This window comes from Cavia porcellus, unplaced genomic scaffold (genome assembly GCF_034190915.1).
Source record: "Cavia porcellus strain 051 isolate PalLab524CR breed Dunkin Hartley unplaced genomic scaffold, mCavPor4.1 scaffold_3, whole genome shotgun sequence".
In the NCBI taxonomy this organism is placed as follows: domain Eukaryota; kingdom Metazoa; phylum Chordata; class Mammalia; order Rodentia; family Caviidae; genus Cavia; species Cavia porcellus.
In genome coordinates, this window is record NW_026947486.1 from 26,428,216 (window position 1) to 26,446,433 (window position 18,218).

An 18,218-nucleotide genomic window follows, 5' to 3' on the forward strand; every position below is an offset into this window, starting at 1 on the left:
TGAGCATTTTATCCATCCTATAATTTTTTTGAGCCAGGGTCTCTCTGTGGAGTCTAGGCTGGCCTCAAAATCAAGGATCCTCCTGCCTTGGCCACTCGAGTGCTAGAATTACAGACATGTGCCACCACGTCTGGTTCCATGCTATACTTTTTAAAAAAGTTTTATTTGTAGTACTAGATATCGAAACCAGGGACAATCTACTACTGAGCTACACATCAGACTTTTTTTTACCCTGAGACAGAGTCTTGCTATGTATAGCACAAGCTGACCCTAACTTGCAATCCTCCTCTCTCAGCCTTGAAAGTGTTGGGATTACAGGTGTGCCCCAGCATATCCAACATACAATACCAACTCTTTTAAAATGTTTCTTTTTATTTTAAGATCGGATCTTGTGCTGGGGTATAGTGGCAGACACTTGTAGTTTCAGCACTCAGGAGGCAGAGGCAGGAGGATCATCAAGAGTTTGAAGCTGGCTAGACTACATAGTGAGATCTGGTCTTAAAAAAAGACAAGAGATCTTGCTTACTTGCTCATTTCGGACTCAAACTTAAGAAGTTCCTGCTTCAGCCTCCTAAGTGGCTGAGATTACTGGTGTGTGCCATCGTGGTCAACATTTAAAATTTTTTTATTGTGAAAAATTTTACGCATACGGAAAAGTAGACAGGCTAACACAAGATGACCAAGTATCTATATGTCCATTATATATATGCAATTTCTGGGGCTCAGCAGCATAAGCGCCTGCCTTGTAAGCACGCAGTCATGAGTTTGATCCCCGGTACAAAAAAAAAATCTGTATATGCAATTTCAAAAAATATTTGTTAAGCCAGGAATGTAATTCAGTGGTAGAACACTTGTGTAGTATGTATGAAGCCCTAGGTTCAATCCCCAGCACTGAAAAAAAGCCATAATTAATGCATATGTGTATATAAACCATACTTAATGCATGTTTATATATAACATAGATGTGTGTGTTGAGTAATGAGCCATTTTAAGATAAATTACAGAAGTGGGTGCAGTTGTGTACATCTGTAGTCCCAGCTACTTGGGAGGCTGAAGCATAAGGATCATTTGAGCCCAGCAGTTCAAGACCAGCCTGGGCAACACAGTGAGATTGCATCTCAAGAAAATAAAATTTAAAAATATATTTTTAAAAAAACTGAATTAAACTGCAGACACCATGATACTAAATCCTTAGCATGTATCTCTGAAAAGGCCATTCTTCCTATTCAATTATCATACCATTATTGTACCTCATAAGTTAGCAAAGATTCCCTGAAATGTGATGTTCAATTCAATTCATATTTTTCCTATCTTCCACCAAATGCCTTTTATGGCTGTTTTTTCCCCAAGTCAGGCTCCTATCATGGACTAACCATTGTATTTACTGTCATTTCTCTTAAACCTCCAGATCTACTTGTGGTACTGTTACTCAGGTTAGGATTAGTATCCTACTCTTTCCTTTTCCTATGGCGAAATCTACTAGAAGAAACTCTGGTTTTAATAAGGGAGATATTTATTCTCCAAGTTCCTCCTAGCAGGAGTACTACCTTTTCACACACCATGAAGTACTTACCCTGCGTCCAAATGGCATGTAGCCCTCAGGGATCACCCCCACTGCTGAAGCCTGCATCTTTGGGAAAAGGTGTCCACACTTTCTTTGGACCAATCTCAGCCTGAAATGTCTAAGCATATCTGAAGAAAACGGGAGGGGAGGTGTTCTAGGCAAGGGCAGGTACCTGGCCTGGAGCTCCAGCGAGCGTTGTTTTCCTGACACCAGGAAGGTCCGAGGCAGATTGAGGTTGGAACTCTCCTTTAGCTGAACAGAAAGAGAAAGGGTTATAATAAGGCCTGTTGAGCTCTACAGGCCCTAGTCCTCTGCACACAGAGATTTAGGATCAAAGCCAACATGGCTTTGTTTCTCCCAGTATCAATCCCCCACTGCAAGTTCCCATTTCCCACCTCCTGGTGCTCACCTCCATGCCATCTACATCAATGCGTGCCCGCACACTAAACTTCTGGCCAAGGAGCCGCAGTCTGGGCACACAGTAAAGGAGGCGGTCATTGAACTAGAAAGGAAAAAGTTTGGGATGTATGAGGACCTATGAGGATATGGCCTGGCTTCCTATCCTTATGGGACTCCTGAAGCTTTCTTTCTGAGGACTCAAGGCAACAAATGGAAGAAAAACAGCCCAGATTGGACACAGGGGTTTGTAAGGAAAGAGTCTAGAGATGGGAGTCACTTCCTAGTGGGTAACTTTGGACAAGTCTCTTAGTTACAACATAAGTAAAGAAGGGAAAAATTCATAGTACAGATAGTTAAAATACAGCCAATCAGTTACTAGAAGAAAGAGAGGCTGGCATCAGGTATAGCCTTGAAATAGTACCAGGTCAATGTGTGTGTGGAGAGTTTGGGACATGCCCACTCATGGCCCCACACCTGGAACTTACTAGTATGAGGTATCGGTCTTGAGTGGTCCCGTTCTTCGCTGATAGCTTAAGGATGTGGCCTTCTTTTATGAGCTCTTTGGTGGGGCTAACAATGTCCTCCTCACCTCCTAGCAGCTCATATACCTTCAAAAGTTTGTGCATTCGCTCCTGGAAGGAGACAATGAGTAAAAGGCAGCGTTTGGGATGTCAACCTCAGGGGCTGGGGATTTAGCTCAGTGGCATAAGCACCTGCCTAGGGTACCAACCTCCCCTCAGATGTCCATTAGTTTCAAGCCCCCCAATTATAGGACAGAGACACTACAGGTAGTAAAGAAAGGGCAGCAGCTAAAAAGGCCACTCACCATTTTGCGGATGGCAGCATTAGAGTGCTCTGCTGCTGTGGCTATCAGCTCCAGAGACTCTGTGGCAGAGAGTTCAGATGGGGGGTTAGCAAAGAGTAAGTTCTTGGGGGTTTATTTCCTCCTGAATACTTCCTCCTGACCTGACCACACCCTCCTCATTCCAGAAAGGGCAACCTCAAGTGTCCATAGCAACACCATTGGAAATGAGAAACTCTCAACTAATGCAAAAACAGCAGAGTCATGGTATACAGCATAGCTGTATAAAATACAAGCTTGGCAAGACCACTATCATTAATAAGAATAATATTTACATATGCTACTATTATGTAATTGGAAGGAAACATATCTATATTTAGCAAGCTTTCTCTGGATGGTGGAACTGTGGGTGAGTTTTTGTTTTGTTTTTGTCTTTTTGAGACAGGGTTTCACTATGCAGTTTAGGCTGGCCTTGAACTCACTTTGTAGCCCAGGATGGCATGGAACTCTCAGGATCCTCTTGCCTCAGCCTCCTGAATGCTGGGATTATAGGCGTATGCCACCACACCCAGCCTGCGTGAGTTTTTGTTGTTTTTTCAGACAGGGTCTCACTATATATGTAGTTCAATTTTTCCCTGAACTGACTATGTAGCACCAGGCTGGCCTTGAACTTGTGGTGATCTTCCTGCCTCAGGATCCTGGGTACTGGGGTTACAGGCAGGGGCTACCAGGCCTGGCTTTATTTTCTTTTAAGTTTTTCTGTATTTTCCATATTATTGAGACAAGCTCTGGCTATATTATGTCACTGTAACTGGCTCTTTCATATTTTTTTGAGATAGGGTTATACTATGTAGTGTAGGCTGGCCTAGAACTCACTTGTATAGCCCAGGCTGGCCTTGAACTCATGGTGATCCTCCTGCCTCAGCCTCCAGAGTGCTGCAATTACCTGTGTGAGCCACCACTCCTGGCTCTTCTGTATGTTTGACAAAGAACATGTATTACTTTTATAATTGAAAAAATATAAACAAACAAATAAGGACTGGAGGTGTAGCTAATTGCTAGAGCACTTGTCTAAGATATGTGAAGTATTGAGTTCCATCCCTAGCAAAAATGAGAGAAAAAGAGAGGAAGGAGGAGGGGAAAGAGGGAGAGAGGAAAGAGGAGGATGAGGAGGAGAAAGAAACAGAAGAAAAAAGGAGGAGGAGGAAAAAATAGAAGAGAAGAAAATAGATGATCTTGGTGTATGTTGTATGGGGGTGATTCTGGAAATTAAACCCATAGCCTTAGCCCTGAGCACTGAGATAAGGTCTAAAGTGTCCAGACTGGGTATAAACTTGTGATCCTCCTGAATTAGCCTCTCAGAATGCTAAAATTACAAGTTTGTACCACCATCTCCAGTATGCTTCTATTTTTTGTTTCAATAATTCTGATTATAGATATACATTCTATGCACAAATACATTTTCATTGCAGTGGTGTTTACAACAGTGCGAAATTGGACACAAAAATGTCCAATATAGGGGTTCAGTTAAATATATTATGGTGCACTCATGTAATGGAATATCAAATAATCTTTACAAATTACTTATGGAGGATTTTTAATAATCTGAGAAATACTCAAGGTACTTTAAAAATACAAACTGGTATATACAGAACAATCTCATTTTTGAAATATACATGCTTAAAATAACACCAGGAAGAATATATGCTGAAATGTTTATTCTGTGGGAGTTGACATCACTGGTGGTCTCCCACCTACTTTTTTCTTTCATCTTTTCTATAATTTTATAACCATGTATTATCAAGGAAAAAAATTGAAGTAAGTCACCCTAGACTGCTACATACTAAATAAATCCTACCCCTACCTACAGCCTGGCCCCAGCTTCACTGGCCCTCACTCTGCATTCTAGGTTTCCCCATTGAGAATATATGCCTGTACTGGAGTAGCACAGGTGTTTCTGAAAAGTGTCCATGTGGTTGGAAAACCAATCTTGTTCTCCTAGGCCAATGATGGTGAACCTTGTAGAGCTTTCAATGATGATGGCTGGATGTGGCACATGTGCCATAGGTTTGCCACTTCTGTCCTAATCTCCATGATTAAGTTTTTTTTGTATTTTTGTATTTTTACCAGTACCAGGGATCGAACTCATGACTGCCTGCTTGCAAAGGCAGGTGCTTATGCCGCTAAGCTAAATCCCCAGCCCCCATGATTAAGTTTTGATGCTTAGGCAGCTCTCTGGCCCCCATCCGGGCTTAGGCCTCCATATACCTTTCAGGTGCTGGGCTATCTCTAACCCCCTTTCCACTCTGGCTGCCACAAACAGTTTTCTTACACACAGGTCCATGTCAATTTCTGCTCAGATCTATCATTTACTGTCATGTGTCTGTAGGACAAAGGTCCAGCCTTTTGGCCTGGGAGTCAAAGTTCTTAATGATTTGGCTTCTTCTGACTGATATAACTTCCTCCCCTGCATCTCTTTGAACATGTCCTGTCTTGCTTCATCCAGCCATTCAGTCTTCCAGATTCATATTACCACCTCTGGTAAGCCTGCCCAGAGTTCCCAGGCTGGGTTAGGACTCTGTCTGATTTCCACTATCCCCTTTTCCCCCTTCTGTCCCACATCTATGTCTATGTCCCTCAGTAGAGTGGGAGCTCCTTAGGATAGAGTCAATGTCCCACTAGCCTCTCTAGGGCTCTCCAACCTGCATAAACTGGCTACTTAAACCTTCATAGCAACCCTGCCAAATAGGTGTGACTGGGCCCTATTTGTCCAGTGACAAAACCAAGGCTCAAAGAGAAGACAATCACCTTAAATTTCTAACTAGAAGGTAGCAGTTGGCATCAAAGCCGGGGCTTATCCTCTAGGTATCTCTTCTACATATTTGGCATCTCCCACATCCCAAGGCAGGGGGCAGGCAAACAGAGGTAGGGGGAGCCCAGGAAAAGCCACAGGAAGACGACTCTGGCAAGCTGTGTGTACATAAGCTTAGGCCTATATAGGCTGTTGGGTGCAGATTAGAGGCTTTGCTTGCTATTAGGAAGGAGTACAGATTAACTTTTCCAGGAGTCCAACATGTGAAGACTACGTCTAGGGCTTCAGTGTCGTGATGTCAGTCTAGGATTTCACCTGGGGGTTCAGGCTAGGGAGTAATAATTTATGGTATTTGATGTATGAGCTTGGTCTGGAAGATCTAGTATGGCCTGGTCTGGGCTTGAAAGATTGGGCTCTTATTTTGAAGTTCATCTTAGGTTAATGTAGGTAGCTGACATCAGCAGTTTCCAGCTATCTTGGTTTGGAAGTTCAATCTAGGTTCCAAGTGCCAAGAGTTCAGTATGGCATCTAGAAAGCAGGCAAATCTATGTGTGAAACCAGAGAGATGATTCAGTGGCTCAGCTTGGAGATTTTAGTCTGAGGGGTAAAAAATGAGGAGCTCATTTTGGCTGGCTCTCTGAGATTCTCATTCTGAGCAGCTCAGAAAATCAGACGGGGAAGTTCTTTCTGGGACTTTTATTTTTAAACTCAGTGGGAGTTGGCCAAAATCTAGCTGTGAGGTTCATGCTGGGGACTCATGGGATTGGGATTGGTATAAAACAAGAAGCTAAACTTGATAAACTCAATCTGGAACTAATTTTAATTATTGTTTATTTATTTGTTTGCTTTTTGAGAAGGGGTCTTAATATTTATTTTATGCTGGCCTTGAACTCACTATGTAGTCGAGGCTGGCTTTGAACTTGCAGTGACCCTCCTGCCTTGGCCTCCGAGTACTGAGATTACAGGCATGCCCAATTGGGGCTGATTTTACCAGGATTTGTTATGGATGACATTAGCTGGGGCACTTAATAATAAAAGCAGTTAACATTTATTGAGCCTTTAACATGTGCCAGACACTTGTGAAATATCTTTTTTTCCTTAAAACAACCCTATGAGGTGGGTATATTTATCATTGCCATTTTATGTGAGAAAACAAACTTAGGGGCTTCAGTAGTGAGCCAAAGAATACACTTGATGAAACGGATTCAACTTAGGTCAAGTCTAGGGAGCTTAAATTGGCAGCTCATTTTGAGAATTCAGTTTAGTGAGTTCATTTAGGCATTTCCACCTTGGACTGTCATGCTAGAGGTTCAGTTTAGAAGTAAAATTACGGAAATGACTCCTGGATACTTGTAACAGTTAAGGTGAAATATCAACTTGATTGACTTGGGAGCTTCCCAGGAGATTGGTAGGTATGTCTGGATAAATCATGGAAATGTGTGTGTGACCATATGGTATATATCTGGTCCCTGGCTCCTTCCACCCTGGCACTGCTCCTCTCATTTCCTGATCCTCATAAACTGAGCAGTTTTGCTCTGCCACACCCTTCCACCATGTTTCTGCCATAAAGGCAGGTGACCATGGACAGAATTCTCTGAAATCATGAGTCAAATTAAACTTCTCCTCCTTTAAATTGTGGGTGTTAGGTATTGTGTTCCAGTGATAGAAAATCTAATACATGAAACTAATACCAGAAGTGTGGTTGTTGTTATGAGTATACCTGACCATAGAGTTCAGAAGTCTTTGGAACTACTTTATAGGAGAAAATTGTTTTGTTTGTGTTGGGTTTTTTATTCAGGGTGTCACTATGCAGTTCAGATTAGCTTTGAACTCACTGTGTAGCCCAGGCTGGCCTCAAACTCACAGTGATCCTCCTGCCTCAGCCCCCCAAATGCCGGGATTACAGGCATGTACTACCATGGCTGGCTACAGGAGGAATGTGGAAAGGTTTGGAGATATATGCTAGATATCCTAGAATGCTATAAGCAGAGTTTTAGTGGGAAATACTGGTGAGAGTTTAGAAGACCCAAATGGTGATAGCAAAGTTGATAGTAAAGGCTAGGTTCAGGAGACTTTAAGGGGGAATAAGAGTTCATTTATGATTTAACCATGCATGTTACACTCTGGCAAAAAATGTATCTACATTTTACCCATGTCCTAAGACTTTGCAGGAGGCTGAGTCTAAGGGGTATGGACGAATTGATCTGGCGAGAGAAAGTTCAAGGCAGCCTAACATTGAGGCTGGGGCATGAATACTGCTGGTACTTTCAGATAAATTTATAATGAGAATCGGGGGTAAAAAGCAGAGCAGAAAAACTTCAATAACTTAAATTTTGGCCCTGAAGGAACCATGTGTAAAACTGGGGCTAAAGAAGGTATGGCTGTTGAAGATAGAAGCATAATTAGAAAGAAACCAAGTCCTTTGACAGGGACAAAAAAGATTCCTCAAGAGCATCTCAGGAATCGGCAAGACCCCACCCATCATAGGCTCAAAGATGCAAAAAAGTATAAACTTTTTATTCCAGAAGCTGGGGTCCCTGCTTGGGAAGGGGGAATTGGTTCTCTAGGATTCATTTCACCATTCTTGGTCATTCAGACATTCAGAGGCTGCTGCTGTCATGGTCCGGGAGGCCTTGTTACTGCTTATACCGGTGGCAGAACTTGGTGTTGTCCAAGTCAAGCTGGCCACATCTTTCCACCATGTTTTTGCATTGCAGCCAGCTGACCTTGGACCAAATCCCCTGAAGCGATGAGCTAAATTGAGCCTGAACTGCTTTAAATTGTGTCAAGTATTATGTCCTAGTGATGGGAAAGCTAATGCAAGTATCATTGTAAACATATAATTCCATGATGCTCGGGGGAGAAATAAGATGGGGAGGGGCCTTCTTCTGGGGACCCCAGTTGGATGGGTATGGAATATGCAGTCAATATGGCAGTGGCCCTTCTTGGGTGCTGATACAGAGACCTGTCTGGAGATGAGGGAATCTCAATCCATGATTCTAAGTCTGGAGGGGAAAAAATAGAGAGCTCAGTCTAGAAGAAAAGTCATTTTGGAAGTTGAGAGTAAAGATGAGAACAAGTGCTTAGCCTAATTGGCTTAATTTGGGGGACAACTTAGGGCATTAACCTGAGCAGTCTGTAAGGAACTCTCAATCCGGTTGATGAAAAACAAGAGTCAAGTCAAAAGATTAGGGAAGACACAGTCTCCCAATATTTGGAGCTCAGAGCCACTATGTATTAGGGTTCTGGGTTTTACCCTGGGGAACTGTGGGAATCCAGTCTGAAGCTCTGTGAGGTTTCAGTGTGTTGGGGTGAACTAGGAGAATCTTTTGGGCTTGGAGAGGAAGTTTCAGCCTAAAAGATAGTAAATGGGAAATTACTGTGTAGAGAATGGTGGCTAAGGAGATGAGATATGGGAGGCTGTTTTGGGAAAATATAACTCTGGGACGTCATGTTGAAGGCTCCAAGAACCCACTCTTAGGGATCTGGGTGGAGAGTACATTCCTGAGGCCCAGTCTGGGAATCTTAGTTTGAGAAAACAGCACAGGAATCTAAAACTGGGACCTTAGACTGAGTCTAGCCTCAAGGCTCATATTAAGTCCATAGGGCTCATACCAGGGAACCAGTCTGGAAAGTTCTCTCTGGGGCCTTAGGTTATGTAGCTCATCCTCAGTGGGGCTTCTATTTGGTGGGGTTGGAATGAGGTATTTAGTATATATATGACTGTTTGGAGAGCTCAGCTACTAAACATTCCAGAGGTTTAGGGTTGATAGCAAAATACTGTATATGTTGGGGTGAAGAGAGCCTAGTTTGGGAAGTGAACATTAACACAGGGCTCACCTGTCCACTTTCTATTCTTGTAGGTTCCACACTCCTTTTTTCCCTCCTAGTTTCATGGCTGCAACTTTTAAGTCTCCTTTAGTGATCCTGCTTCTCTGAGCTTTGTCTTTAACCTTCTTTCTTTTCTCTTTATACTCACTACATTTGGTGATCTTGGCCAGTCCTGTGGCTTTTACTACTATCTGTATACTAATGACATCCAAATCTCTCCTGGATTCTAGCCTCATTTAATTGCCTAAACTGGCAGCTAACATTGAACATGTCCAAAATCAAACTCTTGAGCTCATCTCAACAGCCATCATTCTTGACTTCTCCCCAGTTCCACATTCACTCCATCCTAGGCTTTTAAGTGCTACTTCCAAATACAGTATGTCCTAAATCAAACCATTTCTCACCATTTCCACTGCTACTGTCCTTATTCAAGTCATTTTTTTCTCATGTTCTAACTTAGGTTATCATAAAAGTCTTCTAATTAATTTCTTGGTTCCCTTTCTTGCTCCCAATATAATCCAAATCAAAAACTTGCCATGACTCTGAATAAATACTTTCCCTTATCTTGGCCTTTAAATTTTTGCTTCTCTCTTACACCCAAATTCTATAATCCCACACTCCCTTACAATGGAATCACAGTGGCATTTTTTTTTTTTTTTTGGTCTGAGACAGGATCTCACTATGTAGTCCAGGCTGGCCTGGAACTCATGATCCTTTTGCCTCAGTCTCCTGAGTGCTGGGATTACAGGTGTGTGCCACCATGCATGGTTTAGAGTGACCCTCTTATTGGTCCAGATATATACAAACTACTCACCTTCCTCCTCCAGCTTCCTCAATAACACACGCCTTAGGGGGTTTCTGTACCTGTTACCTCTGCCAGTTATATGTTCCTCCCATTGGCCTGTAGCTACCTTTTTGTTATTTGGGAACTGACTCAAATATCTTCCACTTAGAGAAGATACCTAATCTAAATTAGATTACTCAGTTACTGTTACTTCATTCTCTTCTAATTCTCTGAATTACACTTATATTATCTAATATTCCCTTGTTTATTACTTAAGGACTTTGTTTATCTCTATATCTCCAGTACCTAGAAAAATGCATGGAACATTGAGGTGCTCAGTGAATAGCTATTAAATTAATGTATAAATAGAAAACAATCTGGCAAGAGAAACTGTGGTAGACATTGGGGAGCTTTATCTGGGTATGACCCCATGGGGTCAGGCAGAAACTGGGAAAATTAGAAATAAATACTTGTCTAGTACTACAGGGTATAGGGACATAGTCTGGAAAGGAGATATCTCAGCCTAGAGCTCTAAATCTGAGAGGTAGAAAATATGGGGACCAGTTAAGGGGACTTAGTTTTAGAGAGATGATTCTGTAGAGTTCTCAGACTTGGAGGTTTGGGGGGAAGTTCATTCTGGGGAATGGGCAGTGGACATGGAGTGGAGCTTTAACTCTGGAAGATAGAAAATCAACAGCTTGATGATACAGGGCTTTTTCTGGAGAGGTTACCATGGAGACTTAGGCCTTGGTCTGTGGGGTGGCTGAGTCTCTGGGAGTTGAGGCTCAGTTTAATTTGGCACTTGGTACAACTTCACCTGGGGACAAATATGGGGGCTAGCCTAAGAAATGTATGGCTTCATTCAGGGGATCATTCTGTGCATGCCTCTCAAACTCTGGTGCTCTAGTTTGGAAGTTCTAACTGAGGGACTCTTTCTGAGTACCCAAGCAGTGATTTCAACTTGGAGGTTCAGCATGAATTTTCACATTAGATCCTCAATGTGGATCTTTTAGCTTGGAAGCCCTATTCTGAGATCAGTCATGTGTCTATGGAAAGCTGATTCTGAATTAAGTTTTGGGTTCCTGCCTCAAACGTCTGACCTAAGATTATCAATGTCAGAGAACAAGGCAGGACCTGGGTGTACACACTCACTTTGGGCATCCTTGCTGTCCGGGGAGCCATGAGGCAGCTTTAACAGATAGTCCTTGAGAAGTAGCTCATAGCGGGGGATGCGCTGCACAGGCTCCAGCATGTGGTGCTGCAATGTCAGGTTGCCACAGGCTTCCTCTTTCTGTGACAGGCAGAAGCAGAGGAACTCAGGTCTTGTTGCTGACCACTCCCGTACTCCCAGGTATCTGTAGCCCTCTCCTCCCCTAGTCTGTTCCATCCAGCTTCACCACTTACTTGCACCTCATGGATGATGACTTTAAACTGGGTAGAGCGCTCTGTCCAGGTGTTGACCAGCTCAACAGCCCGGTCAAAGTTCTTCACATACTCGCCATACATCTTGAGGAAGGGTGCCAGCTTCTGCAGAATGTCCCCAATGCGAGGGTAGCGGTCCCTGAGTTTGAAGTAGGGGCTGAAGTGGTCATAATGATCCTTACCCATCAGGATCCTCCCCCATAGGTCTCCAGCCCCAAGCAGACCACTCTCATTTTGGTGCTGGAAACCCCTTCTCAGCCAGTCTGATTCTTTGGAAATGTTGCTTACTTATAGGCCAATTAGGCTCAGAGGCTTGGTTTGACATGAGACCATGGCCCAGGATGCCACCAGCTCCAAATCTGTCCTGCTCAAGGATCAAGAACATGTCCTGGAACACCCTCCCTGACCTTACTCCAAGGGCTACTTCATATACTAAAAACTGATTCTGTGCCCAGCCTTGTGCTAGGTCATGCTGGGGAAAGAAGCCATACCTAGTCAAGCCCTGAAAGCCTCACTGTCTAGTAGGGCCAAAAAGAAATCAGACCTAGACACACTCTTCATTAATCACAACTGGGTGCAGGAAACAAACCAGGCTTGCATTTACAGGCTGATTGTAGACATCAGAGCTAGGCTTCACACCAGCCCTCTGTGTTCATAGTCTAGAATGAGGGACACATTTTATCCTGTGAGTGTGGGGAACCTGGACATGATTTTGGGATGGGACTGACATAGACTTATTGTTGTTTAAAGACACTCAGCCAGATAGTGTAGTCCCTAAAGGCTGAATTAGAATAGGAGAATCTGCCGATAAACTCACCTTCTCAGGCATTAATTCTTCCCTGAATCCTCTGATGCCCAGACTAGGAATAGTCCATTTGTCTAGATACTTACACCCTCCCATTCTTACCTTTATAATAGCACTGATAAAAATAACAGCTTATACCAAAAGAATAAAATAAATTAAAAAATAACAGCTTAGAATCACTGAGAACTCATATACTGGGTACCATTCTAAGGTCTCTACATGTATCAATCCTTAAAACAGTACAAAGTAGGTCATTATTATTATCCTCATCTTGAAGATGAAGAAACTGAGGTGCAGCAATTTAAGAAATTTGCTCAAGCTGAGTGTGTGAGACCCTGTCTCCAAAAAATCAGAACAAAACAAAACCAAAAAAGAAACCCAGCTAATTTAACTCTTCACTTCATTTTTTATTCCCCTACTTCATACTCTTTTTATACTTATTTTTATTAGTATATGTTTGCATACATAATGAATATATTCATCATGGGAGATTTGTACATGTACATAAAACATGTCAATTCTTCTCCCACCTCATACTTTTTTGTCTTTTTGAGACAGGGTCTCATTGTGTAGTTCAGGCTGGGTTTGAGCTCATTTTGTAGCCCAGGCTGGTCTCAAACTTGCAACGGTCCTTCTGCCTCAGACTCCTGAGAGCTGGGATTACAGCCATGTGCCACTGTGCCTGGAACCTTTTTATTTTTGAAACAGGGTCTCACAATGTAGTTTAGGCTGTCCTTGAACTCACTATATGGCCCAGGCTGGCCTTGAACTCACAGTGATATTCCTGCCTCAGCCTCCAAAGTGCTGGGATTACAGGCATATGCCACAATGCCCACCCCACCTCATACTTTTAAGGGCTCTACTATTCTGTTGTAATTTTCCCAGTCCTGGTCTGGATTCCACATTAGATTGGGAGGGCCTGGAAGATGGAGCTTAGGCTTGATTGTTTTTCAGAAGTCCGTAAGAGGAAAGGAAAGACAGACTGAACTTTTTGGGATGCTGGGGATGGAATGGGGAGAGGCTTGTGTATGCTAGGCAAGTGTTCTAACACTGGGCCACACCCCAAGTCCAGAAATAAACATGTATGTATATCTGGGTCTGAACTCCAAAAGCAAGTGGACAGGAGAGCACAGAGCCTGGGTTTGGAGTCCCTTACCATTCCTCCATACGCTTCTCTAGTTCTGGCAGTAGGAACTGCTGGTGGAAGCAATAGATGGAACAGATGTTAGAGAAGATGCCATGGACAACATCAGCTGGGAAGGAACTGCGGTTCCGAGCTTCTTCCAGCAGCCGAGCACAGAATACCTGTGAAGCAGGACAAAAGAACTCAGCCTCACTAGGCCTAAGGCTTCACCTGGAAGGGGAAGCTTGCAGGTGAGGGCAGTATTTACAGGCAGTTTTGTGGAGCTTTGGGATCAGCACTGGTCCAGTGAGAGGGAACAGGGTTAGGTTTATATATGGAGAATAGTTTGGATTATATGCTTCAGGTTGCCAAGGTTAGGATCTGGAGTTAGGAATCACAACAATGTAGAGAGAGGAAAAGATTCAAGGTCAATGTCAGAAGTGGATTAGTTGGAATTAGATCCATTCATTTTACAAATATTTCTGAGTCCTTACTATGTGCCAGGCACTGTACTGCAGGCTGGGATGGAGCAGTGAACAAAGCAGACAAAAATCCCTACCCTTGGGGATTCTAGTGGATTTGAGGTCCTGAACAGGGCCAGAGTTAGAATGAGATTCACAGTGAGGGGTAAATTTATAGAGTCTGAGGAAAGTAGGCATTAGTGTTAGTGCTTTAATCAAGGCTGGTATACCTATCCAGGATTAGGATTAAAGGTTGGTAAGAAGATCAAACTTGAGATCATAATCAGAGTTAGCTTCAGGGACAAGTTGGTTTCAAGTTCAGAAAGGGGCTTTACCACCTCTAGATTTTAGCCCCAATGGTAGGCCCTACCATTTCCTCTTATGAACCCATCTTCTAGGTCCTAGGAGCCCAGGACCCCTAAGGGGCCATTCACCTGATCTAGGAGATGCAGTCTGGAAACATAGGCCTTCTCAGTTTGTAGGAGCTCATTGGCAATGTGGAATACCTTCTGTTGCACGGTCAACTGGAAAGGAAAAGAGGTGACCCAAGATATATCATCTTCTACCTTAAGCCAAGCCCCTAGCCCAAGCCCCTAGGTTTTTTTTTTCTTCTTTTTTTTTTGTCTCTTTCTCTCTTTCTTTCTTATTTAGCAGTTTTGAAATGGGGTCTTGCTGTGTTGCCTGTGCTGGCCTTGAACTCCTGGGCTCAAGCGATCCTCCTGCTTCAGCCTCAGAAGAAGCTGGGACTATAGGTGTGCATCACTTTGTCTGACTTCCCTGGAATTCTAACAATAGCTCAAATATTGTTTTAAGCCTAGGGCCACTGAGATAATTCTGACTCCCTTCTCTATCCCAACTTCATACCTGACCCCCAGTCAATCTTAAAGCCTACCCCTTAATTCTAATGACACCTATCCCCTCATTTAGCCACTTAACTCACTCATTCATCTGCTGTCACTCTGCACTGAGAATAGTGAGATGATCAAATATGGGACGGGGAAGTCAGATTTCCTGGGTTCATATCCTAGCTCTGCCATTCATAAACTTCTGTAAGTTCTTTAACTGCTCTGTATTTAAAATTCCTCATCTATAAACACCACTAATATAGAACCTAGGACCATTTGTATTGGACAATTAAATGACTTCTTATAAATAAAATAACAGACTACAGATCAAATGATATATAAATGTTTTTTGTTCATCCACTCAGTTCATTATCATCAAAAGGCTTTCTGAGTACCTGTGGTGTGAGAAAAACATAAAAATGTACAAACGTCTAAAACTTATTGCCTATGAGTATCCTATTTATTAGACATGTTTTCTGAGTACCATTCATCACAGCAGTACCTAACAGCCCCCCATTTAAGTTTGGTCCTGGTAGAACAGATATTCTGACTGAAACCTAGCTGAAGTGCAAGGATATCTTTTGAAGAAATGTTTGGCTGCCAGAGCACACAAAGGGTCCCTGTTGCCAAAAGGCTTTATCTCCAGTCTTAGGTTCCTGAGGGGCTCTAGCTCTTGTGCCTCTCCTCCAGCTGTTGGGAAGTTTTTGGGATGTGAGAGACTTTATACAAATAAGGAAACCTTGAGGCTCTATGTAGGGGAGTAGAGAGGGAAGAGACGTGCCCATTGTCACACAACTGCTAAGTCATGGGACTTTTTTTCCCCTCACTTTACTTTTGTTGTGGTTCTGGGGATTGAACCCATGGCCTCAAACATGCTAGATAAACATGCTACCACTGAGCTCTATCCCTAGCCCTGTTTTACTTTTAATATTGTGATGCCCATAGTGAATAAAAAGTTGGCACATATTTAAAAATTAAAATTTTGAGACAGACTGACCTTAAACTTGTAATTATCCTACCTCAGCTTCCCAAATAACTGGAATTACAGGTGGATACCACCATGGTTAGCTCATGGGATTGTCCTGTTGCACAAGATTTTAAAATTTCCCAACAAGGCATAGTGGCATACAGCTTCAATCTCAGCAATCTGGGAAGCTAAGACAGGAAGATTACAAGTTCCAGCTTAGTCTGGGAAACTCAGCAACTTAGTATGACCCTGCCTCAAAGATTTATAAAAAAATTCCAGATGTGGTGGCATATACCTGTAATCATGTGTGGCACATCAGAGACTGAGGTAGTAGGATCATCACAAGTTCGAGGCCAGCCTATGCTACATAGTGAGTTCAAGGCCAAATGAGTTCCTGTCTCAAAAAACAAAAACAAAAAAAGCAAAAAAAAAAAAAAAAATAGGGCTCGGGATGCAGCTCAGTGCAAGGACTCTGGGTTTGATCTCTAGTACCACAAACATGAACAAATGACTGAATGAATCCATCCATCTATAACCAGGATGCCCGTTTTCAAGATGGAAAAACAGGTGGTTTTCTGGTGAGGGTAGGAGCACATTCCTAGTGGGCATTTGGAGTAGTGCATAATTATTTTGGTGGTCACAATGACTGTGGGTTGAGCCAGGTGTGGTAGCACACTTCTGTAATCCCCAGTGCTCTGGAGGCTGAGGCAGTAGGATCACTGTAAGTTTGAGGCCACCCTGGGCTCCGTACTGAATTCAAGACCAGCTTGGACTCCATAGTGAGACCTTGTCTCAAAAGAAAAAAAAAAGGGAAGGAAAGGAAAGGAAAGGAAAGGAAAGGAAAGAGAAAGATTGAGGGGAGAAGCAGCATTTGCTACTGGTACTATATTTAGTACCAGGAGATCAGGGAAGATAAATATCCCAAATGGAAACAATGTCCTATTTTGAGAAATATGGTATGGGAAGAATCAAGCACAAAAGCCAGGCTCTTGATTTCTCCATAAGGTCCTGCTTCTTGGTGAACATGGGTCAGTACCTCCATAGACTCCTGTCTCTCCATCGGGGGAACTGGGATTTCTCTGTCCTTCTCATCCTCCTCCTCATCGTCTTCCTCCTCCAGGTCACTGTCAACTTCCTGGGAGACGGGCCGGTGGGAGTCGGCCAAAGCCACAGGTACACTGGCCAGGGCAGGAGGCCCAAGACAGAGGCTGTGGCTGGGGGGACCATCATCACTGACGAAACAGGTCTCTTCACTGTTGGATGGCGAGCTGATGCTGTCAATACCGCTGTCCCGGTTGGGGACCTTCTCACCATCCCGAGGCCCAGGAGCCAGCAGGAACAGGCAGCGGGAGGCCTCACCCTCTGGGAGCTGGGATACTGGTGGCTGTAGCAACATGGCTGGCTCTGGGGGACCTGGACAGGGGCCAGGGGCTGGCCTATCCGAGGCGACAATCACAGGCTCTCTGAGGTGGGTGGTGGATACACATGGAGGCAGGATATGAGCTTGACTGAGAAGCCTCTCCTACAACTATCCCTTCCTGTCCCAGATCCATCCTTCCCTCCATAGGGTTCTAGAGGGACCAGACTCACCTTTCAAACTTCTCAATCAGTGAGGATACTGCTGCAGTACTAGGGCTGGCCTCTACCCTGGGAGCCAGACCCTTAGCCACGCGGGGGTCAGCAGGCAGTGGGCGTGATGGTGGAGGAGGGATAGGCTCAGGTGGGGGGGGCATCCGGGGCATCTGCAGATAGCTGGGCTTTGGTGGGACTACAGAGACAGATAGGAGAGAAAAGAGACCTTAATGAGCTGGGTTTAGAAGTGGCTATCATGGCCAGGCTATACCCACCCCACAAACTCCAGCTTTTTGGTATTGTTTTATTTTTTGATTGATTAATTGATTGATTGTTGCGGTACCAAGGATTGAACTCACAACCTTACGCTTGTCAGGCAGGCACTTATGCTGCTGAGCTAAATCCCTGGCCCTATTTATTATTTATTTATTTGCACAGGCCAGCCTGAGTTGAGACCCCAAGTCACAACCTGCAGTCTAGGTAGCACAGCTTCTGAGACCATGGAGCCTTACTGTTCTTCTAATAAGCCCACTCCTCTACCACCAGTTAACTTCTCCCTTTTCCTCTTCTCTGTCCCCTCCCCTGGGCTGCTTCTCTATTCTTTCTGGAATCACTTACCCTGTGGCTTTGGGCCTGGTGCCCGCTTCAGTGGTGAAGGACGCTGGCTGGGGGTTTCAGTGGGGGAACCTGGGTCTGAGCGAAGCCACTGGGGGCCTTCTGGATGAGGCTCAAGGCTCTGGCCAGGGTCAAGGGACAAACTTTTAATCAGGATCCGATTTCCCTGTTGCAGCCCTGCAGAAAGGGAGAAACTGTGAAGTTACTGACTTTCCT

At 43.8% G+C, this 18,218-nt stretch overlaps 1 protein-coding gene across 1 annotated transcript in view; it reads right to left on the bottom strand.

The window, feature by feature from the left end:
- Fgd1 (FYVE, RhoGEF and PH domain containing 1) overlaps window positions 1-18,218 on the bottom strand; it is a 48,337-nt gene that overhangs the window by 9,514 nt on the left and 20,605 nt on the right. Inside the window, exons 2-12 of the mRNA XM_003462332.5 lie at window positions 18,006-18,179; window positions 17,406-17,583; window positions 16,852-17,278; window positions 14,438-14,527; window positions 13,576-13,724; window positions 11,597-11,753; window positions 11,345-11,483; window positions 2,790-2,848; window positions 2,449-2,595; window positions 1,974-2,066; window positions 1,737-1,816 (exon numbers count right to left, since the gene is read on the bottom strand). Of these exons, the coding sequence (XP_003462380.2) occupies window positions 1,737-1,816; window positions 1,974-2,066; window positions 2,449-2,595; window positions 2,790-2,848; window positions 11,345-11,483; window positions 11,597-11,753; window positions 13,576-13,724; window positions 14,438-14,527; window positions 16,852-17,278; window positions 17,406-17,583; window positions 18,006-18,179 (1,693 nt within the window). The remainder of the gene's footprint in view (window positions 1-1,736; window positions 1,817-1,973; window positions 2,067-2,448; window positions 2,596-2,789; window positions 2,849-11,344; window positions 11,484-11,596; window positions 11,754-13,575; window positions 13,725-14,437; window positions 14,528-16,851; window positions 17,279-17,405; window positions 17,584-18,005; window positions 18,180-18,218) is intronic.